This window comes from Palaemon carinicauda, chromosome 14 (genome assembly GCF_036898095.1).
Source record: "Palaemon carinicauda isolate YSFRI2023 chromosome 14, ASM3689809v2, whole genome shotgun sequence".
Lineage (NCBI taxonomy): Eukaryota > Metazoa > Arthropoda > Malacostraca > Decapoda > Palaemonidae > Palaemon > Palaemon carinicauda.
Genome location: NC_090738.1, coordinates 7,393,342 through 7,420,588, shown reverse-complemented (window position 1 = coordinate 7,420,588; position 27,247 = coordinate 7,393,342). Strand labels below are relative to the sequence as shown.

The 27,247-nt window shown below is 44.7% G+C and overlaps 1 protein-coding gene across 1 annotated transcript in view; it reads right to left on the bottom strand.

Moving 5' to 3' along the window:
- LOC137653412 (alpha- and gamma-adaptin-binding protein p34) overlaps positions 1 to 26,713 on the bottom strand; it is a 142,689-nt gene extending 115,976 nt beyond the window's left edge. Inside the window, exon 1 of the mRNA XM_068386775.1 lies at positions 26,359 to 26,713. Coding sequence (XP_068242876.1) covers positions 26,359 to 26,425 — 67 coding nt within the window. The 5' untranslated portion in view covers positions 26,426 to 26,713. The remainder of the gene's footprint in view (positions 1 to 26,358) is intronic.
- Between the last annotated feature and the right edge of the window lie 534 nt (positions 26,714 to 27,247).

The window sequence follows — 27,247 nt, the reverse complement described above, 5'->3', positions numbered from 1 at the left end:
TTTTACAGTAAAAGCATTTACAAAATATGTTACCTTACAAATATAATTTACCGTATCTATATAAAATCATACAGTACTGTACAGTACATATTGTACATAGCAAAGCAGGAAAACAATTTACGAGAGAGAGAGAGAGAGAGAGAGAGAGAGAGAGAGAGAGAGATTGTTTTACGTATGTACTGTAAATGTAAATTTTAAACAAAAAAAATCAATTTACGAGAGAGAGAGAGAGAGGAGAGAGAGAGAGAGAGAGAGAGATTCTTTTACGTACGTAAATGTAAATTTTAAACAAAAAAAATATGATAGGTTACAACATGTAGACTTTTAAAACCTTCCCTTTAACTTAATGCATCCAGTACGTACAGTACTAAACTATAAAACAGGCACAAATACAGTTTTAGAATGTGAGAATATTAAAGTAAAAAATAAAGATTGTTACTGTACTCACCACGAAAGAAGTTCAAGAAAAACTTGAATGATGATGGCGATGAATTTGCTGCACAGTAGAAATGATGATGATGAAGCTGATGATGTGTTCTACTGTGCAGCCAGGTAGTATTTTACGTCTCTTCAGACGGAGGTGTCTTTTCCTGGGACACCTCTTCAACTTCTTCCTGGGAAACTTCTTCAATTTCTTCCGAAGGCGTACTAGCAGGAGGAACTGGCTCTTTTTTGCGAGGCTGGAAAAACATTGTGATCGGAAGTTGTTGCCGCTGCTTCTTTTTTCGATCTAAGAGCATCTTGTAGGGAGTCATTATGTCATCAACCTTGTTGCAGAATTGCATCGACCGAACCATATCCTCGTCCCACTCTTGCAACATTTCTTTCAAATCCTTCGCATGGTTGCAGGCCTTGGCAAGCCGTTCTAATGTTAAGCCCGTTTCTTCAACATTTTCTTGGGTCTCTTCCTGGGTTTCACTCTCTTCTTCGCTTGCCGATTTCGTCAGGTCTTCGAGGTCTGCGTCAGTTAGGGGCTGGGAATGGCAGTCCAACAACTCGTCGACGTCTTCAGTCGTCAAACCCGTCACCTCCAATTATGGCAGCCAACTGCACAGATTTGCGTATTGCAGAGTGTTGGATTTCAGCAGGTGTAAATCCCTCGTCGTCGTAAACAATCTGGGGCCACAACTTCTTCCAGCTCGCATTCACAGTTGCAGGTTTCATCTCTTGAAGTGCCTTCTGAATATTCTGCAGGCACGTGGCTATGGTGTACTGCCGCCAGTACGCCTTCAAGTTAAAATCTTCATCCTCATTATCTTGGGCAGCATCCACACACGCAACGAGGTCCGCCAAGGTGTTCTTCGTGTAGAGGGCCTTGAACGCCCTGATAACCCCCTGGTCCATCGGTTGAATTAATGACGTGGTGTTGGGTGGCAGGAACTCAACCTGAATGCCCTCATGCGACAGGTCAGTTGCGTGTCCACCAGCGTTATCCATAAGGATAAGGATCTTGAATGGCAAGCCCTTCTCTAAGAGATATTTGCTGACTTGCGGGATAAAACACTGATGGAACCAGTTGGAGGTCAGCATCTTCGTAATCCATGCTTTTTGATTATGCATCCAGTACACGGGAAGGAGATTCTTATTTTTATTTTTCAAAGCGCGAGGATTTTTCGACTTATAAATAAGCCCCGGCTTTAGCAAAAATCCAGCAGCATTGCCACACATCACGAGGGTAACGCGATCCTTTAATGCTTCAAAGCCAGAGGCTTTGGCTTCCTCTTTGAACAGGAAAGTTCGCGACGGCATTCTCTTCCAAAACAAGCCGGTCTCATCCATATTAAACACTTGTTCCGGCTTGTATCCACCTTCGGCGATAATATTCTTGAATGTCTGGTTCGCGTAAGTTTCAGCAGCGGCAGTGTCAGCCGAAGCAGCCTCGCCATGCAGGGAAACGCTTTTCAGAGCGAAGCGTTTCTGAAACTTCGCGAACCATCCTATGCTGGCGGAAAAACGTTTCTGAGGCTGGGAATCAGTGGATGTCCCTGGTTGAGGATCATCTGCATCATCATCTTCTTCAGCATGGTTGCCGTCGTCGTCTTGAGGTTCCTTTGCAGCAAAATTCTCATACAAGCTCAAAGCCTTTGTTCGGATGGTGTTCGTATCCAAGGCTATGTTCTTCTTCCGGCAGTCGGCAATCCACACAGCTAAAGCACCTTCCATGCGTACGATCGTTTTATTACGCGTTGTAACGACTCGCTTCGCTGATCTGCTAAAGGTGATTGCAGCCGTATTTCTAATGTTCGCCTCGTCCTTCTTGATATAGCGAACAGTAGATTCGTTGATCCCAAAATGGCGCGCAGCGGACGCGTAACTTCTACCATCTTTTAACATATCGAGAAGCGTAACCTTCTCAGCAATCGTCATCATCCTTCGGTGGCGTTTAGGCTCACTACCAGCCTTAGTAGAAGCAGAACGCTTGGGAGCCATTGTACAGTAGGATTTGGCAAAAAGTTCAACTTAAAAAGGTCGCACACAGCACAGATTAAACTTCACAAACTTAAGAACGTCTACTCAGCGATACGCGGGAACAGAGAGTGGACGACCCGGGCCCGCGAGAACCTAGATGCTGGAAGCTGGAGATGATGGCAAAACACCAATCACAGGCTAGATAACAAAACTTGAGTTCTGATTCGTCATCTATCAGCGCTTGAACCAATCACAACCCGTCTTACAGTATATGATGCGTAGGTTACCAACTCATACAAGATACCCCGCGCATACCGTACGTACGTATTAATAATAATAATAATAAATAATGATAATAATACAGTACAGTACTGTAATAAAAATAATAATAATGATAATAATAATAACAATCATAATTTTATTAACAACAACAACAATAATAACAATAGTAATAATAGCTTTACATATGCTACAGTATTTTATTCTTTTGTAGGATGTGTGTGTGTCTCTCTCTCTCTCTCTCTCTCTCTCTCTCTCTCTCGTACGCTTAATCGAAATGTGATTTTTGCAACAAAGAATGTTATTGGATGCAGTACTGTACTACGTACGTATACATACAAAAGATTCATGGAAAAGAAGCACATCCATTACATTTGTAGTACGTACAGTAGTAGCCATCAGCAGCCTTACACCATTCTAATATTGTATGACTGCATCTGATTTGCGTTTCATGTTCGATTTAATTTTACTACGTACTGTATACAGTACTGAATTATCGTATGATAATAATACAGTAATAATACTGTAATAATAATAATGATAATAATAATAACAATAATAATTTTATTAACAACAACAACAATAATAATAATAATAACAATAATAATACACGTAATAGCTTTACGTATGCTATTTTATTCTTTTGTAGGATCTCTCTCTCTCTCTCTCTCTCTCTCTCTCTCTCGTACGCTTATTCGAAATGTGATTTTCGCAACAAAGAATATTATTGGATGCAGTACTACGTACGTATACTGTACATACAAAAGAATCATGGAAAAGATGCACATCCATTACATTTGTAGTATAGTAGCCATCAGCAGCCTTACACCATTCTAATATGGTATGACTGCATCTGATTTGGGTTTCATGTTCGATTTAATTTTACTACGTACTGTATACAGTACTGTATTATCGTATGATCACATTCTCTTTTCGTGTTTTATTTCTTTCTGTGCTGAATTATATATCATATGTAATGCAATGAACAATCAGTAAGAGCAGATATTACTAATTACAGTATTAATGGAATTACAGGTAACAAAATATCGTATTTGGGGGTCTTCAGATTTCGCGGTATTTTCGAATTTTCCGGAAAATCCGCGATATGTATATATATATGGGTTATGGAAAAAACCCGCGAAGTGTGAATCCGCGATGGTCGAACCGCGAAGTAGCGAGGGTTCACTGTGTATATATATATATAAATATATATATATATATATATATATATATATATATATGTATATATATATATATATACTGTATGCGTAAAAATCACAGGAAAACGTGATGCTCAGATGCAGAAGAACCACAGGGAAAATGAAAATACAGAATATACACTTGAGTCCTGACTAGTTTCGTGATACTTCCTCAGAGGACTGATTTATTGAGAGAGGTTTCTTACAATTTATAGGGAAAGCATAAGTACGAACATACATATAGAGATTTAGAGAACAATGACACTCCCTTACCCGCTACCTGGGTTTGACTCAGGTGTGCGTAGGAGGAGTCCGAAAGCTCGTTAGACACCTGCTAAAAAGGGTTATTTCTAGTGGCGGGTATATTCTTGTTTTCTTCTTATTTTACTTTCATTACAGTTATTTATATGTCAATGCGGTAGCCTTATCTATATAAATACATAAGCAAATCATACACAAAAATACAAATATATATACATATATATACATACATACATATACACACATATATATATATATATATATATATATATATATATATATATATACACATACACACATATACATATACATACATACACATACATATACATATACATACACATACACATATACATATATATACATACATACAGATACAAATACATATACATATACATAAATACTTACACATACACATACATATACATACACATACACATATACATATATATACACACACATATATACATGTATACATATATACACATACATACCTATGCATATATACATTTATATGTATACAACATTAATATCATAAACATATAATCATGTATATATCAATACTTATATCTAGCATAACACTATATAGTGCCAATATACTTATGCATACTATATAAAATAATTGTTTACTTTAATGAATGGTAGCTTAGGTCTAAATATTAATTTCACACCGACGTTAATTATTCACAATACATTCAATTCTACATTAAGTGGTTAATGTTTTTTTATATAGTTTACAAATCTCTTTACATATAAAGGCGTCGAGTTTATACATTCCATGACCAATATTCAAGTTGTTTTCAAAGGTTTCTTTTATGAAACTGGACTCTATGATGTTTCTTTCTACTAAGTTATTTGAATGAATATATATATATATATATATATATATATATATATATATATATATATATATATATATGAAAAAGTAAATTGAAAGACAAAAATTAATGGCAGTCCAAAATAGGCGAGAAGGAAGAGCGGATACATCTGGTCTCCATCCGAGTCAAAAGTAAAGTGAGCTAAATCAGCAGCGTGTGAGTGGGAGCAGTAGCAAGCTACCTCCCCCTAACCCCCCCTCCCACTAACTAGTGGCGTGGCTAGTTAACCCTCGCTAAATTTTAATGGCTCGTCATTTCAGCTTCGCAGAAAGTAAGACCCCTAAATAAATAGCGTAGGTTTGTATTCCAGTTACAAAACAAAGTCTTTCTCTTGGACTGTTGTTGAAGGCTTCAAATTATCCCATGGTATGATGAATGTGGAACTCATACAACCTTAATAAGCACAGTATTGTAAGGCCTCTCGGGCAACTTTTTTTTTCCAATCTAGTGTCCACTGCACTAATATACTACGAATCTCTCACAGTAAATCATTGCTTGCCCTCACCTAGCACTTTTGAATTCCTTTACAGTGCCCTGTCGTTGGCAGGAAATTCAGTTTTTTATTTTTTAATTTAAGCACAGATAACTTATATGATGACCGGGTTGAAATTCAAAGGACATCAAAAGCAGAAGGGAGTCCTAATCGCTCTCGCCGCCTAGCTTTAATAGGATTCATTGCAGATTTCTTTGATTCAGATAATTTATCCAAGTGAACCTTTTTTTTGACAATCATCTTATAATAAATTCTTAGCATATGATCCCCCCTGTGTGCAAGGCCCATGTTAATCTGCAGTAAAAAGAAGAATTTTTAGTGATGGACTGGAGATAATCACATTAAACAGTACAAAAAAATATTAGATAAAAAAATATAAGAAAATATAACAAATTTGTAAGTAATTTATATTTTTCCTAGTATACAAGCCTGGAGCTATTTATAGGGTATACTTTCGACATAGCTGAAAGACAAGCCATGATAATTTTAGTGAGGGATAACTACCCCCTCTGCTAGTTAGTGGGTGGGGGGTGGAGTAGACTGGCTACTCTGCTCACTCACACCTCTCGGCTGAGTAACCACTTTGCTTTATGGCAGGACTTCTCGGGGGACAGGGGCCGTATAAATAGCTCCGGGTTTGTATACTAGGAAAAATACAAATTACTTACAAATTTGTTATTTGTTCCAGCGTAGATACAAACCCTCCGCTATTCATAGGGTGACTTACTCTTAGGAGGGAGAAAGTCCTCACCAACTGGCCTTGGTCATGACCTAGGGTCCTCTCTATTTCGATCTGTGATCGATAGTAGAAGGGACCCTACCCTCGCTAAAATCAAGTGCTGATATGAGATAATGCACTGATAGCGGACTGCAGAAGCTTGTGTGTGAGTGGAACTAACAGTGTGGCTTGTCTTTAACATAGGAACTCGAGTACAAAACCTATTGTTCTTAAAGACTTATCCAATACCCTCCCTCAAAAAGGTATTGGGGGACGTAACAAAGTATTCTTCTTATACTTAGGAGGCACAAGGGAAATGGGTCTTACCTGCAGCGAGGTGAGGTCAGCTATGCTGAGGCTTGCAGAGCTGTTTTCCCCAGAGGGGAGAAGGTGAAAGGAAGAAAGGAGCCAGGCATTCTTACTCATTCACCCCAGACTAATTTGGGTAGCCTCAGCCCTCAACCCTCTGCTACTTGTCCATCAAGGAGCCTGAGGTGTTTAAACCATTTGTTGTGCGACCCCCACAGGACCGATGGAAAAGGTCTCCATGTTCTTGTGAGTTACATCTTTGCAGGTAGTGGCCCATAAAGGTCGACATGCCCACTTAAAGCATCTACGCCACAGAGTAGTTTCTTGAACGCCAGGGACGTAGCAACGCCTCTGACGTTACGAGCTCTAGGTCTTAGGATTTTCAGTTACCGAACGAAGACTCTTTATTCGAAATGGGCTACACCTAGGATACAGCACACTCGGATTTTGAGTCTTGGCAATCCACTCAAGGACGCCGCTGAGGATTACTTCTCCCCGTCTCCTAGAGTAGGAGACATCAGAAGATGGATCATACAACACACTAACTCTCTTGGTCAAAAGTCCAAGTGAGTAGAAAGGCCGTCTTCCGTGTAAGGAAGCGATCTGCTGCCAGGCATAAAGGTTCGTAGAGAGGGTCCTTCAGAGACTGAAGGACCCGAACTGCGTTCCCAGGAGGAGGTTGAGATCCAACGGGGGACAAGTTATCTCAAACTTGTATAAGTAAAGGCATCGATTGGAGAGAATCCCTTTCCACGACATCAGTCACAAAGGACCAAACACTTCGCCTAGAAGACCAACGCTGAAAAGTGTCTGAGGTGCCTAGACATCTTTTCCGCAACTCGTTGCGAAAGGCATCTCTGAGAGGGGTGGTGTAGAATCGTCCCAGGCGTGAAGTCGAAGCAAAGCTACGGTTTAGGAAAGTGTTAGCATGTGGCTGCTTGGAAGATCGTGCCGTGGAGGAAGATCCCTCGGAACTCCGTCAGGAGCTGTAGAAGGTCTGGGAACCATTTTGCGGGTTGCCATAGCAAAGCTATTGGAACTCCGTCAGGGGCTGCAGAAGGTCCGGGAACCATTCTGTGGGATGCCATAGCGAAGCTATTGGAGTCATTGACAAGATCTTGCTTATCCTGACTTGGTTGAGGACTTTTTCACTAGACTGAATGGGGGAAAAAAAAAAAGGCACACCTCTAGGTCACCCCACCGATCTTGGAATATATCTTGTTTGAGGGTCTGGTGTTCTGGGGCTGGGGAACGGTCGAGTGGGAGCCTGAAGATTAGGGCCGCTGAAAGCATAACCACAGTCGGGGACCTCACAAAGTTGAGACTTTGTTGGATACAAGATGATTCCAAGACACTAGGAGCCCACTATCTGGGTGGTTTTGCAAGCACATTCCTGTACCAGGAATGACGCGAGCAGATGGGGGCAACTAGTTGTCCTCTGTCCATCAGAGGCTTCGTACTGCTAGATGGTTCTCTAAGAGAGGTGAATGCTGGTACCTTTCTGAATCGGGCCAACGGACGAGGCTGGAATGGTGTAGCATATGCACCCCCCCCCTCTCTTTTGATGCATTAAAGAGTGCATCAGATCCAGAGGGAAGACGAGAAGACAGGCCTCTTTGCAGAATCTCTCGTCTGCCACCCATCATCTGCGGATTGTCCAGCAGTGAGGGAGGGGGGAAGTGCATAGCAATAAACACATCTCGAGATGATGTCGAGATGTGTAACTATTTGCACGTTCTTGCAACGAAGGGGAACAGCCTGTTCTCCCCCCAACTGCCACTAATCCAGTGTGGTTGGCCGAATAAGACCGATACCAAATGGTAAACCAGTTAACCAGTACAGCTTATGTTATAATAGCGAATCTCCATAGAGATCGCTTTCCGGACAAGACTGTACGGTAATTAACGAACACATCCAACCAAACCCAAGAGGGGATTGAGACGTATCTTCAATCTATTGTTGGATGGGTAAAGAGCATAAGTCTACTACGGAGTAGTAACACCAAACTGTGAGCATGACAAGCTTACATGCGTAGTTAGACTTAAAAGTCTTGTCCGGAACTCAGTTGGAGAACGTTGAAGACGTTCGTAACGGAGGTTTCTCCTTCTTAGGACAAAAAACATTCGCACTTCTCCGTCTCCGATCGGTAAACTAGCTTTTAAATTAAATGTTCCCTACTAGGGAACAGATATGCTTATGAGAAGTTTCCAGCCAAAGCGTTTGTAGGAGACTTAGACTTCCGATCGGGGGAAGGAAAAAATGCTTATAAGGAAGCATAACGTAAATGATGTATGCCTGGTTACAGGAAAGTAGCCAAGTAATGTACTGAATAACCTGGTTTCAGTAAGGGATATAAATATACAACTTAATAGAACGGAGGTCTAATTGCAAGATGTACATAGCCCTTATTGGCAGAAAGATCGCTTGCACGCATATATGTACTTGTCCATTTGCGCTAGCGCATGCGTATTCTCTGCCTCCAGAAACGTTTGCAAGGAATCCGCTTGCGGGAATAATATACGTGCGACGAATCGTAACATTATTGACGAAGGAATTTTGATCGTTGACTAGCTGTAATATTTTCTTGAATGAGCGTGAACATGTTCTCAAACAAAATATACTGTACAGTTATAGAAGCAATCATTTCCCCTTTGGTTTACCCCTCCTGTTTATGTGAGGGGCTAGCCAGTGTTCATTACACAAAAACGGATGTCTGGTTACCTGTGGGCGGGGTTTGAAACGTTCGTAAACGTAATGAAAAGTTGCCCACGCTGTTGCTATCGTTCTTTTAACATCAGCTAACAAAGTTCCTTCGGGACTAATTGTTCGAAACAATAATCCTGTAAGGATAGAATAAAAAGTCTCGGAAGCCTATTGTGTAAAACGGCAAGTCGTTATACCCAGGGTACAATGACGGGGGAATCTGACTCCATCAAACGGTAGAACCCGAGTTTAAGAGAATAACCTCGCGGTTTTGTCTTGGCTAGAGCGCATGCTCCGGGAAGGCTTACGGCCTTCATGAAGTTTTAACAACACCCATTGAAGTTCTGTAAAACTTCTCAGAAACGAGTCTCCTGAAAAGGGTGAAGTCTTGCATGTGGGGGTTTGCTTCAAGAAGGCCAGACATAATTGCCATCAACCGCTTACCCGAAGGAGTTGCCATCGAACGCTTTCTCGCTAGTGAGAAAACTACCGTCTAATTCAGGCAAGGCCTGCCAGGGGAAATGTACTGGAATATAAAGAATTTTTCATTCCCCACTCATTTCTGTCTGCTAACCAAAGCACTCGAAGTGGGAAGGTGGAGGGAAGATGACAGTGGTGCGTTCGAAAACGAAAGGATCGGTGCTGGCGAAACCAGACTAGCTGACATAGTAATCAGCTGGGAGTGTAGAGTGACGTATTAAGTCACACATTTGGAAGACCCATCCCTATGGGGGGGGTGGGAGGTCAACCATGGAGTTTTCAGAAAAAACTCTGGATCGCGGAAACCGAGATTCGTATGAGAACCTAGGGGTTCAAAATCTATTTGTGAATTCCTTTCTCACGACCTTAGGAGATGTTGTGCCAAAAAACCCACAGGAACTCTGTCGCTGATTCCTGATGGAATTTTCAGGAATCGTGTTACGTGACCAGGACCCAAAGGAACTGTATCAGAGTTACCTGTAGAGATTCGGAAATCCCTAGGCAGCAGGCATCCCTCTGTCATAAGTGTAAAATTCTTGATGACGATGGCACACGCAAACACTTCACGGGACGAGAGTTCGAAAACTCTCTGTCATGAGAGTAAAACTCTTGTACACGTGTGAACACTCAGCGCAATGAGAGTTCGAAAAAAACACTGTTATAAGAGTTGTTCACTCACTTCAACTGATTGCGTGCGCCTAGTTGTTCGTGTGCGCCAAGGTGGTCGTGCGTGCGCGCAGTGTTGGTCTTGCACGCCAATATGGTCGTGCGTGCAGGTTGTCGTGCACGCCAAATCGGTTGTGTGCGTCAATTCGATCGTGCACACCAACTTGGTCGAGCGCGCCAATTTGGTCGTGCACACCAATCCGGTCATGCGCGCCACATCGGCCGTGCACGCATAATGTTGGTCGTGCGCGCCACATCAGCCATGCGCCAATTTGGTCGTGCGCGGCAATTTGCGAGCGATAGCTCTCAGTTTGGCGAGAGTACTCACTACTACGTTCACCCAAAGGTTCACGATAGCCTGTGTTGTGTGAGCGCGAACAATCAACATAAACTCTGTCGTATAAGTATGGCTATGATCATGAGAACCCAAAGGTTCAGTGTGAACTGCGTTGTGAGACCCCGAAGGATCAGCGCAAACGAGAAACGGAAGTTTCTCTGTCACGGGACCCCGAAGGATCAGCATGACTAAGGGCACGAGACACCAAAGGCCTAACGTAGCCTGTGTTGCGAGACCCCAAAGGGTCAGCGCAACGAGAAACCGAAGTTTCCGTCACAAAACACGGAAGTGTCGGAATGACTAAAGTTACGAGAGCCCAAGGGTTCTGCATAACTAATGTTACGAGACCCCAAAGGGTCAGCGTAACGAGAAACCAAAATTTCCCTGTCAGAAAACACCGAAGTGTCAGTGACTAAAGTTACGAGAGCTCAAGGGTTCAGCGTAACTAATGTTACGAGACCCCGAAGGGTCAGCGTAACGAGAAACCGAAGTTTCCCTGTCACAAAACACCGAAGTGTTAGAGTGACTAAAATTACGAGAGCCAAAGGGTTCAGCGTAACTACTGTAATGTTACGAGACCCCGAAGGGTCAACGTAACGAGAAACTGAAGTTTCCGTCACAAAACACCGAAGTGTCAGAGTGACTAAAGTTACGAGAGCCCAAGGGTTCTGCGTAACTAATGTTACGAGACTCCAAAGGATCAACGTAACGAGGAACCGAGGTTCCTCTGTCACAAGACCCCGAAAGGTCAGCGTGATTGATGGTACAAGTTCCCGAAGGCTCAACGTTACCATTGTTACAAAAGCCCGAAGGTTCAGCGTAACTGAAACCCGAAGGTTTCGAGGGGAGTCCCGAAGGACTCCTACTGTCATGAGAACATGCAGGATCAACATGACGAGAGCCCGAAGGCTCACGATCACGCCAGCCCAAAGGGTGATCGTAACGAGACCCCGAAGGATCAAGGAGAACCAGCAGGTCCATAAGAGGTATGTTCTCCCAAAGGAGAACGACGCTTAAGATAAGGCTCTCGCTCCGCCCCTGAAGGAGAACCAGAAGCGTTACAGGTGACCGCCGATGCCCAGAGGCGGTCTTCTCTCGAGAACGAGAGACTCGTTCCCCCGAAGGGGTAACCTGCTTCGGAGAAAGCTCTGCCTGTCAACAGTAACTAAAGTTACAAGTATCTAACAACATAAACCTATATTTCCATTTATACCTATATACAGTGAACCCTCGCTACTTCGCGGTTCGACCATCGCGGATTCACCACTTCGCGGATTTTTTCCATAACCCATATATATACAGTATATATATATATATATATATATATATATATATATATATATATATATATATATATATATATATATATATATATATATATATATATATGTATGCATGTATTTATGTATATATGTAGGTATGTATATGTGTATACATATAAATATATATATATATATATATACACACACACACACACATATATATATATATATATATATATATATATATATATATATATATATATATATATATATCTAAAGTAGGAAGATGTGATGTAGTTCTAAAGGAAAAGTATGGGAAATATCTCTGGGTAATAAGCAAAGCTCTACCTCCAGTTTGTTTCTACATTATGATCAGATATAAATGTAAACAAAACATTGGTTGCCATTTTTTATCGTGCTTTTTAGCATGTTTAGGAAATGCATGATATAAAATCACCTTTAATATTTGTGCCTGTTTTAGTTTAGGGTACTGTAGTACATGCATTAAGTGTTCTGTACATTAAAGGGTAGTTTGTTAACAGTACTACGTACAAGGGAAGGTTTTAAAAGTCTGAATATACATGTTGAATAAATAGGTAAATATGGTGTCACTACTTCGCGGATTTTCACCTATCGCGGCCGCGACTGGAACCTATCTACCGCGATAAACGAGGGTTCACTGTACACTCATATAAATTATATGTAAGATAAATGAAAACACGAACAAGAAAAAAAAAAACAGAAAAACAATCAAGGCAAGTCTTCGCGGGAGAGAAAGGCAGCATGTCTGTCCTCTACCGAGCCATAAAGTAAAGTGGTTACTCAGCCGAGATGTGTGAGTGAGCGGGGTAGCCAGTCTACCCCAACCCCCACCCACTAACTAGCGGATGGGGTAGTTATCCCTAACTAAAATTATCATGGCTCGTCTCTCAGCTACGCCGAAAGTATACCCTATAAATAGCGGAGGGTTTGTATCTACGCCAGAACAAAAATAAATTAATGATACCAATACAACCTAAAAAATAGAAATAAAAATCAATAATAAATCTAAAAAAAATAATTTGCATTTTTATTCGAAGCATTTTTCCATAACGGTCTGACGAACGATGACTGGTTGGTGAACCTTAAGAAACTGGCGAGCAGAAAGTCACAGGAAAACTAGGCAAGGCTCGAGGGCAGCGTGCAGCTGTCAAATGATGAGCTGCTGGTGATCGGCGCGCAGCCGGTGAATGGCAAGCAACAGGAGAATGACAGGTAACAACAAAACACTTAGTAGTAGGAGATCGGCGAGTTGTTGATGAACGAAGAGCTGTCAGAGATTGACAGATGGCTGGCGATCAACGGGAAGCTGGCAAACGGCGAACTGTTAGCGATCGGTGAGAAGCCAGAGAATGGACAGCCGTGGTTGACGAGAAGCTAAAGGACTGCGGACAGTCGGCAAACCACGAGCTGCAGGAGGTCGACAAGCAATCAGAGAATCCGGAGATTCTATGGCAGCTGGTGAACCATGAACAGCTGTCAGGTGGCAAAAGGTAGGAGAGTGACGGTGGACAAGTGAATGTCGCAAGGCTGGCGAACGGCGAGTCAAGGGAGAGTCCGATAAGACAGGCGAGGGTCAGGAACCAGAAGGCTGTCAGCAAGGCAGACGAGATTCATTATGAAGATGATTTCTAGAAGAGAGCTGCATCTGAGGAGACGAGTGGCAAGGAGTAGGTAAGCAGCGAGTGACGATCCTCCGAGGGGGATTAACTGACGGGCGAAGAGGGAGAGCCAAATAGAAGTCTCTTAACTGGAGGCAGTGACAGTGGATGAGGCAGGGCAGGAATCATCAGCAAACACAGCAGACGACACCTCAGGATCACATAAGTCCACACGCTTCCTCTCTGTATGGAGTTAAAGGAGCTCAAAAAGCACCTTCTTCAAAGGGGGGACAGTCAAACCAAGGGACTGCCATGCCTGAAGCACATCAGAAAAGGAACAGGTCTTATTCCGGGGGAGGGGCATGGCCGCTTTGCTAAGGGGAAGCAGCACCATCCGTTGAGTACTGAGATTGACCCGAGTCAATTGGTCTACGTTCCTAATCGAACAGGAGCTTCGAGGGGAGATTGGGGGGTGGAAGAAGAGGTTTTGGTTTTCTTCGACTTCAAGGAAGACCCAGAAGGCAAAGAATCCCTTTTGGTATTCTTATGCCGTCGCCCAAACTTCTCCTACTGGGAGGCAGAACACTCCCGGCATTCAGGGCAGGTGTTTTCCAGGTCACAATGACGCCCCGACATGCAGGACACAACAGATGCGGGTCCGTGTCAATGGATGGCATGAAAGTGCAGCAGGAGCAGCCGTCAGGTCTTGGGCCAGTCCTGATGAAGGCGCCCAAGAACAGAGCACACACAGCAGAAAGACAAAGCAAAAAAGCAATTAGTAAGTAATGGCAAGTCAATAATTGGTGAGGGGGAAGAGCAGTAATGTTCGTTCTCCACCCGAGCCAAAAGCAAAGCGGGTTCTCAACTACTAGTGGGATGGTGGTCAACCCCTGCTAAAAATCTATTGGCTCATCTTTCAGCTTCGTCGAAAGTAATATCCCTTATAAATAGAGATGGTTTGGATTTTTTATTATTATTATTATTATTATTACTTGCAAGCTACGACCCTAGTTGGAAAAGCAAGATGCTATATGCCCAGGGACTCCAACAGGGAAAATAGCCCAGTGAGGAAAGGAAACAAGGAAAAAGAGATTTAATTAGCAATTAAAATTAAATATTTAAGAACAATAACAACAATTAAAATAAATATTTCATATATAAACTATAAAAACTCCAACAAAATAAGAAAATGACAAATTCGTAGATAATTTGTATTTTTCCTAACCATACAAACCTTAGCTATTTAAATAGGGTATTACTTTCGGCGTAGCTGAATGACGAGCCATTAGATTTTTAACGAGGGTTAACTACCCCCTTCGCTTAGAGGTAGGACTTCACGGGGGACAGGGCTGGCGGGCAAGTGTGATTAAATAGCTAAGGTTTGTATGGTTAGGAAAAATACAAATTATATACGAATTTGTCATTTGTTCCGTAACCGAAATACAAACCACGCTATTTAAATAGGGTGACTTAACCCTTAGGTAGTGTGGTAAGTCCCAGCCTTACTGGCTTTGGCTTTGCCCGGGGACTCAGAATCCAAGTGTGTAGCACTCGAGATAAAGAGTCCCTGCACCTCGCAAGTCCCTTGCTCTGCAAGGAACGTGCGGCCTACGTAAGATTGTGTGTGAAGGAATGAAGTGTGACTCGTCCTAGTAAGTTGACCTGGAATCCTTTAGATGGAATTCTAGGGTAGGACGTTCCCAATACCACCTCGTCAGGGTATGGGGGACGCGACAGTATCATCTTAATACTAGGAACACAAGGAAGCATGGTTTACCTGCAGTGGTTTGAGGTCAGCTGTGCAGAGAACCCAGGATGCTGCTTTCCCCAAGAGAGGGGAGGATGAAGAAAAGAGTAAGGGCCAGGCATACTTTTTCATTCATGCAGACTAAAACCGGGTAATAATGCCCTTAACCTTCTGCTACTTGTCCATTAAGGAGCCTGAGGTTTAGACCAGCTGTTGTGCAGCCACCACAGGGCCGATAGAGAACGTATCGAGCCTCCTGTGGGTCACGTCCTGCAGGTAGTGGGCTGTGAAGGTCGTTTGACGCTTCCAGACCCAGCTTGTAGAACCTGCGTCACTGAGTAATTCCTCTTGAATGCCAGGGACGTAGCGATGCCTCTGACATCGTGTGCTCTAGGGCGACGTGACGGAGGAGGGTCTGGATTCAGGGAATGGTGGATGACCCTGGGAATCCATGCTGAGTTGGTGTTCTTAGTGACCCTCCTCTTCGTCCTTCCTGTGCTCACAAACAATGCTTGCACTCGAGGACGAACTGCAGCTGTTCTCTTAAGATAGATCCTCAGACTCCTTACTGGGCACAGTAGGAGATAGTCTGGGTCATCTGTTACAGAACGGAGACTCGAGGAGTCGAACCGTGGGTCCGGAACCCCAGGATTTTGAATCTTAGCCATAAACTCAGGGACGAACCTGAACGTTACCTCCCCCCCTCCCTTTGAATGGGTGACGTCGTACGAGACACCATGAAGTTCACCAACTCGCTTGGCTGAGGCCAATGCGAGTAGGAACACTGTCTTCCAAGTCAGGTGACGATCAGAAGCCTGGCGTAATGGTTCGAACGGAGGTCTCTTATGAGACCTGAGGACTCGAACCACGTTCCACGGAGGAGGTCTCACTTCCGACTGAGGGCAGGTAAGCTCGTAGCTTCGTATGAATAGAGAAAGTTCCAGCGAGGAGGAAATGTCCATTCCTTTGAGCCTGAAGGTAAGACTTAAGGCTGAGCGATAGCTTTTCACTGCTGAGACTGAAAGGCGCATTTCTTCCCGCAAATACACAAGAAACTCCGCTATTGCTGGAATAGTGGCATCGAGGGGAGAGATACCCCTTCCATGACACCAACCACAGAAGACTCTCCACTTCGCTTGGTAGTGGTACACCCCTGCGGATGACTTTCGCAGGTGCCGAGACATCCTTTCCGCAACTTGTTGCGAAAAGCCTCTCTCTGTGAGGAGATGCTGGATAGTCTCCAGGCGTGAAGCCGAAGCGATGCTACGGCTTTGTAGATGTTGCAGTGTGGTTGCTTGAGTAGCTCGTGTCGCGGGAGAAGTTCTCTCAGGAGTTCCGTCAGGAGCTGCAGAAGGTCCGGGAACCACTCTGCATGATGCCATAGCGGAACTATTAAGGTCACTGACAGGTTGACCGATATTCTGGTCTTGTTGAGCACCCTTCTCATCAGACAGAATGGTGGGAAGGCGTAAACGTCGATGTTGTCCCACCGTTGTTGGAAGGCATCTTGCCAGAGTGCCTTGGGGTCCGGGACTGGGGAACAGTACAGCGGAAGCTTGAAGTTCAAGGCATTCGGGAACAGGTCCACCGTCGGGGAACCCCACAAAGTCAGGACTTTGTTGGCTACTAGAGGATCCAAAGACCACTCGGTACTGTACTCACTATCTGCGATGCTCTGCTCAGACTGTCGGCGAGCACATTCCTTTTGCCTGGAATGAAGCGAGCCGATAGTGGAATCGAGTGGACTTCGGTCCCTCTCAGTATCTCTACTGCAAGATGAGATAGCTGTGGTGAAAAGGTATCTCCCTGCTTGCTTGTTGATGTAAGCCACTACCGTGGTGTTTTCGCTCATCACCACCACGGAGTGACCCGCCAGGGTCTGTTGGAACTGTTGAAGTGCCAGATATACGGCCTTCATCTCTAGCAGATTTATGTGGAGGCACTCTTCTGATTCTGACCATAGGCCTGAGATCCTGTGGTTCAGAACGTGGGCCCCCCACCCTTCTTTTGAAGCATCCGAGAACAGCATCAAATCCGGGGGGAGGACGAGAAGATCCACTCCCTTTCGGTTTTCGTCTGTCACCCACCACTGAAGGTCCGTCCGTTCCGCAGGACCCATAGGGACCAGAATGTCCGGGGAATCGTGGCCTTGATTCCACCGGGACTTGAGCCACCATTGCAGGGATCTCATCCTGAGGCGGACGTTTGGAAGTACTGTAGACGGGCCAAGGAGGAAAGGTGACCTAGGAGACGTAACCACGATTGGGCTGGAAGCTCTTTTCGTCTGAGGAAAGGATCTGCGACCCTCCTCAGCCTTGCTATCCTGTCGTCTGATGGAAAGGCTTTGTGGAGATTGGTGTCCAATATCATGCCTAGATATACCAGTCGTTGAGATGGAAGCAGAGAAGACTTCTCGAGATTTACCATGATCCCAAGATCTTGGCAAAGACCCAGAAGCTTGTCTCGGTGCCGAAGAAGGGTCGACTTCGAGTCAGTCATCCAGATATCAGAGGAGACGGATGCCGTTCCTGTGCGCCCATGACGAAATCAGGGTAAACACTCTGATGAACACCTGAGGTGCTGTGGAGAGACCAAAGCACAGTAACTTGAACTGGTAGGTCTTGCTGTCTAGGCTGAATCTCAAGTACTTCCTGGAAGACGGATGGATTGGGATCTGGAAGTACGCGTCCTTCAGATCCAGTGTGCACATGAAGTCTTGTGGTCTCACTGCAAGTCTGACCGTGTCCGCTGTCTCCATGCTGAACGGAGTTTGCTTGACAAACTTGTTCAGAGTCGAGAGGTCGATGACGGGTCTCTAGCCTCCAGACGCCTTCTTTACAAGAAAGAGTCGACTGAAGAAGCCTGGGGAGACGTCGACGACCTCCTGGAGAACATCCTTCTTGAGCATGGTCACGACTTCTGCCCGAAGGGCCAGCCCCTTTGCCGATCCCATGGCATAGGAGCTCAACGACACTGGATTTGCTATCAGGGGAGGTTGAGATGTCGTGAATGGGACGCGATAACCTTGGCCGATCACGGAGACCGTCCAAGAATCGGCCCCATGTTGCTGCCACCTGTGCACGCAACTTTGTAGGCATTCCCCCACAGGTGGACACGCGGGGGGACTGCCACTCCTAGCGTTTACGGCCACGGCCGCTCCCTCTAGGAGTTTTGGCCTCCCCTGGAGGACTTACCGCCACTCTTGTCCTTGACAGGAAAGGGCTGAGGCTTAGACACCTTCGTCTTAGCTGCCGGAGCCTGCTTCGGTGTCCTGCGAGGCTGCTGAGCTGGAGGCTTGTAGGGCCGAGATGCGTGGGCCCTCTGGAGGAGCAAGTCTTGGCTAGACTTCCTCCACCTTTCAGCTGTGCGTTCCACGTCCTTGGGCTCAAACAAGCTTCCTCCAAGGATGAAGGAGTGTCTGAGCCTGCAGATATCCACAGCGGGGACCTTCGGGTGGAACTTCTCGGCCACCGCTCCACGACGCTTCAAGACCGAGTTGGCCCACAGGTTGGTAACCTGTTGGGCCAGGAACTCGATGGAGCGAGTGCCCGAGAGGAGGAAAGTCTCCAGGGCCTTCCTATTGCTCTCCTTAGACAAGATATCGGAGCGCAATAGGATGCCCAGAGACCCCAGCCAGACATCCAGCCACGAAGTGGCCTGCATGGCACACTTCGCGACCTTCTCCTGGCTCAGGATCTCCGACGCCGAGAATGTCACCTGCCAGGCGGAGAGCTTCTCAAGCGGAACTCCCCTTGTAAGCTCTTCCACCGAGTGGTGGAGGGGAGGAGCTAGGCTGGACTCCCCCATGATCTCAAAATACCTCCTCTGCTGTAAACGAGGAGGTGGGAGGAGTCTGTTCCCAGCAGAGGAACGGCTGGAGGAGGCGAGGTCCGAGAGCTGAGCGCCGACCTTGTCTCTGGCACTCTTCACCCCCTGGGACCAGGGCAAAGCCGCGCTGGCCTTCGGGGGCTTCTGAGTACCATAGACCTGGTCCAGGACCGTGTCTTTGCCTTCGCGAGGGGCGATCTACGGGTCCTTGAACCTGTTGAGCTGCCTCATCAGATTCAAGACCTGCCAGAAGGCGTGCTCAGACTCATGCTGCTCTCCTCCCTGCGGACTGGCAGCTAAGTCTCCCGTCCCCAGAGGCTCTACTTGGGGAGACACGTGGACGTTCTCCCGGGGTCTGGTTGGCTCCTGATGAATCCGCGAAGACGACTTCGGAATTGTCTTTGAGTCCTTGGGTTCCCTCCTGGGCGGGATACAGGACTCCAGCAAAGAGGTCTGGAAGGTACCTTCCACGCGAGTCGCTTCTCCTCCTCGAGGAGGGGTCTCTCCCCTTGGTGCCGACGGAGAGGTCCCCGCCTCGCTGGACTCTCCTGAGGACGGAAAGGCCTCGTCCACAGGAGAAGGAGAAAACGACTGCGAAGGGGATGGAGCCTTCCTGACAGACCTCCTAGGAGCCAACTTCTCCCTGGGAGAAGTCACCACAAAGTCCACTCCTCTCCTTCTCTTCAGCGGGGGCGAGTCTGTCCTTGGCTCGAGTCCCAGATCGGCGAGGGCTGGCTTCATAGCTTGCACCACCGCTCTCATCAAAGGACCAAACCAAGACTGACGAGATACGGACGCAGTGTCCGTAATTCCCGCTGGAGGGAAGGGGATCGCCTGACCCTTCGGAGTGGACGCAACGGGGCCTACCTGCAAAGAAGAAAGGGAAGAATGTTGCTTAGACCTCTCCGACGACTCTTCCTGGTCCTGAGAGAGAGACCTGCGCTTGCGCGGTAGCGATCCTGACGGCGATCTGGAAGCACGCGTCCCTGCCGCAGGCACGAGCTGTGGAACCCGGCGAGAATGGGGGTCGCGCGGAGGAGGATTCAAGGAATCGCGCGCGGGAGGCTGTTGTAGCGGGCGCGTAGTCGCGCGGGGATAAACGCGCGCGGGCGCGTAGGTGAAAAAGCGCGTGAGGGAAGCGGAGATCGCTGTTGCTCTGGAGAACGGCAAGGCGCAGGAGATCGATGGCGTCCTGGAGATCTGTGGCGCGTGGGCGAGCGATGGCGCGTGGGCGAGTGATGGCGCGTTGGCGCGTGATGGCGCGTTGGCGAGCAATGGCGCTTAGTACGAGCAGGCGACCGTCCACGCACAGGCGATTTGGCGAGTGTGCACGTAAGAGACTTATGGCGATCTAGGTCAAGGTGGCGCTGGCACGTAGGAGAGCGCTTGCGCGCAGGCGATGGATCGCGCGGGCGCTCAGGAGATCGCAGAAGCTCTGGAGATCGCTGGCGCGCAGGAGATCGCTGGCACGCAGGAGATCGCTGGCGCGCAGGAGATCGCTGGCGAGCAGGAGGGTGTCGACGCGTAGACTGCTGGGGTGCAGGATCAGGTGGCACAGCGACGCACAAGGGCGAACGCTCGCAGACGGGCTCAGGATATGAAGGCGCGTGGGTGCGCGGGCGCGCAGGAACTCTTGAAGTGCGCGCTGGAGAGCGTGCGCGCTGTTGCCGAGGCGAAGATGGACGAACAGGAGCGCGTGGGCGAGGAGGAGTCAGGTCCTTGCCCGCATCCAGATCCGAAGATCTAGGGCGCGTGAGAGAGCGTTGGCGCGCAGGGCGCGCATCAGGAACAAGGTGCGCAGGTGCGCGCTGACGAGCAGGAGATCGTGTGCGCTCAGGAGACCGCTGGCGTGCTGGGCGCGCAACAGGAACAAGAGGGTGTTGACTGCTAACAGGAGAGCACTGGATCAGAAGAGCGCTGGCGAGCAGGCGAACGTTGACGAGCATGTGAGCGCTGGCGCGGCGAGTCAGGAGGCTGCAACTCTGGAGAGCACTTACGCACTACTGCGCGCGAACGCGCAGTTGGGCGCACAGGGGAACCCTGACGCGCAAGGGAAGCCCCCACACCGTGGGAGACATGCCTTTGCCCCGAAGGGACCGTTGCCCGTCGGATGACGAGATTAGAAGGCGCCTGCTGCGCATCTGCGCCGGAGGTGGAAGGTTTGGTAGGCGTAGGAGATCGCGAGCGATCACCGGAGAGGTCCAAGGACGTGGCTGCTACAGTCTGCTCCCGACGAGGAGAATCCTCATCAGAGGAAGGAGGTGGTGACGACTCGAAGAGGTGCCTCTTGACTCCCTTATAGAGAGACGGGAGGCCCCTGCGGCGAAGAGGACGACGAGCCTTACGGCGAAGGCGGCCACGAGGGAGGTCATCCGGATCGTCGGTCCTCCGAAGAGGAGTCTCTGTCAGTGCGCTCCCCCGAGGGGGAGGCATACCCGCAGGAGAGACGGTGGGACCCACCTTCCCCTTCGAAGGATGTTCGGAAGGGGGAGGAGGGCCTTCAGCAACGTCCGCAACATCTGCCACAGCAGAGGTTTGACCAGACCCGTCGGAAGCCTCTGCCACAACCACGTCGACAATAGACAGAGGGTCTACCTCTGCTATAACCGGCGACTGTTTGACAGCGGCCCCCAACTGGATAAGGTAAAAAAGGGCTTCCTAGAAGGGCAAGCCCTTAAGCCCCAAGGAAGCCTAAAGCTGAAAGAGATCATCATTAGACACGGCATTAGGGTCATCATAATGAGAATCAAAATCCTCCCCCGGAGGAGGAGGGGGAGCCGCCCCACTATGGGAGGCGACGCCCTCTCCCGCATCCCGAGATCGGGAAACAGAACAAGGGTCTACGCTACCACTCGGGGGTCTCTCACAAGAGGCCGGCCAAGAGGGAGCTTCGGAGGAGGTTTGGGTGGCGGAAGAAGAGTCCCTGGAGCCTTCCTCTTTCAAGGCAACCCTTGAAGAAGAAAGGTCTCTCTTGGACTTCTTCTTACGCCGCCGGGCAAACCTCTCTCACTTGGAGGTAGACCACTCCCTGCACTCACTATAAGTTAATTCCTTATCACACCGTTGACCTCGATACTGCGGGCAAAGGGTGTGGGGATCCGTTTCGACCGCCGACATGAAGGTACCACAGGGGCGACCGGAGAGTCCAGGGCACTTGCGCATGATAGTGATAAAGGCTGAGGCCAACTACCAAACACACAAGTCTGAGGAAAAGCAAAAAAAAAGATTAAGGCTGTCAAAAGCGAGGACGAGAGACAGACACGTCTGCAAATCGTCCGAGCCAAAAGTGAAGTGAGACAACTCACCGGTGTGTGGGGGGGGAGCTTGCTACCCCTTCCCCTACCCCCTTGCTAACTACCGCGGGGGTAGTTAACCGTCGTTAAAATTCTATTGGCTCGTTAATTTCAGCTACGCTGAAAGTAAACCCAATGTAAATAGCGTGGTTTGTATTTCGGTTACGGAACAAATACGATATCGCAAGCACTCACACGAGATCAAGTCTTTACGAAACGCACAAGAGATTCTGAACTGAGCGCGCGATTAACAAAGAGAGAGAGAGAGAGGCAGCATCTCTCTCAGGCATTGTAGGAGGGATTTCGGCCAATAGCGTATCGGTATCTTAGTGACGCCAACCAATAGCAGACCAGCTTCTTAGTGACGTATGCAGTGACGTATGAGCGTGGTGGTAGGCGAGTGAATCGCACAGTCGTACGCGTAAAAACCGCCAAGTTTGAATTTTGGAATTCGATGCCGTAAGGTGGGGAAAATGTCGTAACAAGGGGACGAAAAAACATCGTATTCCACACCGTAACGTGAAAAAAACGTAAGCTGGGGACGCCGTACCCCGGGGTCTACTGTGTACATATATATATATATATATATATATATATATATATATATATATATACAGTATATATATATATATATATATATATATATATATATATATATATATACCTGTATATATATTTATATATATACATACATATATATATATATATATATATATATATATATATATATATATATATATATATATATATATATATATATATATATGCATATATATATATATATATATATATATATATATATATATATATATATATATATATATATATATATATATATATATGTATGTATGTATGTATGTATATATATATATATATATATATATATATAGATAGATAGATAGATAGATAAATATATATATACATATATATATATATATATATATATATATATATATATATATCCACCAATAATGGGTTATTTATTGACTTTCTACGAAGCGATTCTATTCGCTCCCATTCGTTCGTATGTACATTCGTGTGAACCAGTTTTAGAACTTCTCACGACATTCAAGTATACTACGAGACTTGATGCTCCTAATACCGTTTGTATGTACTGTATTCGTTGATACAATACACACACGTATATTCCTCCTTTTCTTAAGTTTAAAGTCGTTTCCTCCATTATTACAACATTTTAATGCATTCCCATAAAATAATATTAATTCTTTCCTTCATTTTATCTTACTAATTCTTCGTCATTTCTGATTTTTTACTGTTATTGCCATATTACATTGTTTTCACATAGCAGATACTTATTCTGAATGAGTTTACCCTTCAAGCTTACTTTACAGACAACGTACTGTTATATCAATGTTTCCGTTAGCCAAGCACTTAACCGTACATATGGAAACTTATATAGGCGGGTTACATTTCCCCCTTCCTTTGTTATCACTTCAAGTACTTTGCTTCAGTCCTTTCCAAGTCCTTTTTATGTGTGTCACTAAGTGGTGCTACCACATTTCTAAAATTGCATGTCACACCTCAAAAATTACAATGACCAAAGCGTCGTTCTTGGTTATTTTACAGGGAAGAGAATCGCCTCTGACGTCCCGATAATAAAGCAAGTCATTAATTGGTTTCAATTGAATTTTAGGGTCTGTGATTTATTGATAAATGTACCAATTGCCAGTATATAGGAGCTTGATGTTTTAATCTTTTCAAGACGAGAGCTGGGAAGTAAGAACCATTAGTTATTCTAAAAAAACTTATGGGGAATAATTATTTAAGAAATAATATTCAATCATTAATGTTAGCATGCACAGCTCAACATTACCGCTTGCCAGTAGATACGGAGCTTGACGTTTTTATTTTTTCGCAAGAGAAGCGAGAGCACAGTGAAGCAAAAACCATTAGATTTAGGGTAGACAGAAAATATATGATTTCCTGTAGTAAAGAATGTGACTTCACCGAATTTGACTTCATTTCAATTATATCAGTTTTAGTGAATGTGTAGTGGGGAACGGAGTAGTCGAACTGGTTGTTCTGTTTGTTTGCGGTTGAAATGAAGATCAAATATGGTTAAATCACGTTACTTTCTATAGGAAAACTTATATTTTCTGTTCGAAATCTTTCCCCGTCCATAAATATAATGGTAATTTTACCAGCTTAAGCACCCACCCAGCACTTTTGTTGTTATACAGTATGTATTTTTGTCAGGTAAAACACGTGAAAAAAATTAAACTCTGTTCAATACATTATCCACGCAAATACGTAATATGAGGGAAAAAATTAAATTAACTTACGGTAAATAAAGATTTTTTCTGTCCCTTTTTTATCTTCACAGTGACACAGAGAGTAGCTCATGTTACTTTGTATCTTCGTTCCTATTCTATTAAGCTCCCCCCCTTTACGCACTGTGATCATATTTGCCTGATTGCACTGAAGTCGTGGTTATCCTTGACCTTACTGCGTGCGCGCGAAAAAATAAAAAATTAAAATTTTCCCGTTTTGCGGGCTCTGTAATGTGAATTGGCCTATCAGAATCTAGATACATTATAATCTCACCCTTTCATTGGTCCTTGATGAAAAAATTTATTCATGCATATCTGTGAAGCCCGCTCATTTTCAAATTACAAAGCATTCCTTGCCCTCTGGTGACCGGTTGGTCGCTCTGTGTACTGGTTGTGAATTTACCCCACACTAGGCTATTAAACTATTTTTAACAAATAACGAAGAAACTTTAAAATTTTTGCGAAATCACGGTGTGCTTGCTTTAGAAATAATTTGCCCGGAGTGTTACAAACCGTGTTCTTTGTGATCTGATCGTCATTGTTGGCAGTGTCACGGTAAATTTATTTTTATGTTTTTAGCATTTACAGGTATATTTTTTATATATTTGCAGGTAGAACCTTGGCTTGGGGTTGTGACCTGGGAAGGTTTGTGACCTGGGAAGGGGGTCCAGGGGCTTGACCCCGGCTAGGGGGATGTGACCTGGGAACTACTAGGTTAGGTTAGGTGGGTTTGTTAGGTTCTGTACCCTTTTATATATTGTGTAAAGGGTATATAGAAAAATGCTTTAAAATACACATTTTATTTAATTAATTTACTAAAAAATAATGTAAATTAATAAAAAGACATATTATTTATCGATTTCTAAGGGTTTGCAGTGATATTGTAGGGGATTTCAATCATTTTCAAGGGGATTCCAGTATTTACCTGGGGATTCCAGTAATTTGTGGTTCTCGCGTAGCGCAATATATGGCTGAGCAAAGATCAGTTGAACATTCAATAGAAACCGGGACTCAGAAGAAAATGAGCCAATGATAGTTTTCGTTAAGTGTTGTTCCTCATATTTTTTCATGAAAAAATAATATTTTTTCATTATTTTTCTTGTCGTTTGTTGTGTTTTGCCATTATTCTCTTCCGCAATTCGTTATTTTTTAGTATCCAACCTGATGTCCTCTATATTACTGTTAGGTGGCGATACATTTGCGGAAGTTAATAACATCAGAACACAACAGAACAACAAGAAAACTAACGAAAAAAAAAAAAAAGCACTGGGTGGGTTTATTACGAGAAATTACCTCGATCTCTAATGGTAATTTTACCACCTTAAGCACCCATTTGACATAAATTGAGCTGGAGTTGCTTGTTCTAAGTCACTGTACATCCAAATATGACTGAACAGTGCACGGGTAAAGTTACACAATAAAATATCAAAATGTAAAAATAATGTCTAGAAGTTATTTGTAAATATCCGAAGAAAACTATCCCTCGTTGTCAAGGATTGCTAGAACTTTTATATGTGAACTAAACCATACAAAATTAAATATGACTGAAGATATTGTCGACTTACCCTTTACAATGTTTCCACTCTTTTTCCCGTGTAATGGTAGGATCACTAGGCTTGGACAGTCCTCCATTCTCAAAAGAACTATTTCTTGTTTGGTTTCGATAATGGAAGGATGAAATTTTAGGCCTAAAACCACAGGTTACAGGTTATGAAGACAAACTGAATAAAACTAAAACACCCTATGAACACGGTAGCCTCAGAGGTTACAGTTGAAAGTTACAACAAATTATAAACAGGGTTAATAAGGCTTGCAGATTACATATTTTTCCAATTTACAAACACCTAAATAACTACAGTAACTAAGAGCTCTCGTGTAAAACGAGTATCAATATTACTTTAGTTGGGTGGTAAAGTCGAGGCCTTTGTAACGGCCACCCTCTGTGACCCTATGTCATTCATCTTTGTTTCGGAGGTTTTCCCTTTTTCCAAAGTCGGTTTAGTATTCTGGTTTAGAAATTCTATTCTGGCTTTCAACAAATTATGAATAATATTCCTATGTTCAGTTGTGTTTTCTGCAACATCTATCTCAAAATAGATAGATAGATAGATAGATTTTTCTTGACCACAAATTCTACATTAAAAAATCAAAATAGATATAATTTCATATTAACATTGATCTATTATACAATCAGGATATTTGTATTATTTTATATACTATGTAGTCCATGAAATTACAGGATTTATAATAGTTCCTTGGCATATACCATAATTGAAATCATTAAGCATAATTCCTATATATCACTTTAACATAAAATTAAAAATTATTTTTAAACCAAAGAAAATATATTAATGGGTAACAGTTCAAGATTGAGTGGGCAATTTTCACAGTGGTGTGTACATCTTTGGCAAGGATATGATGAAATGAATTTGTATTATAATTAGGTCGTATACT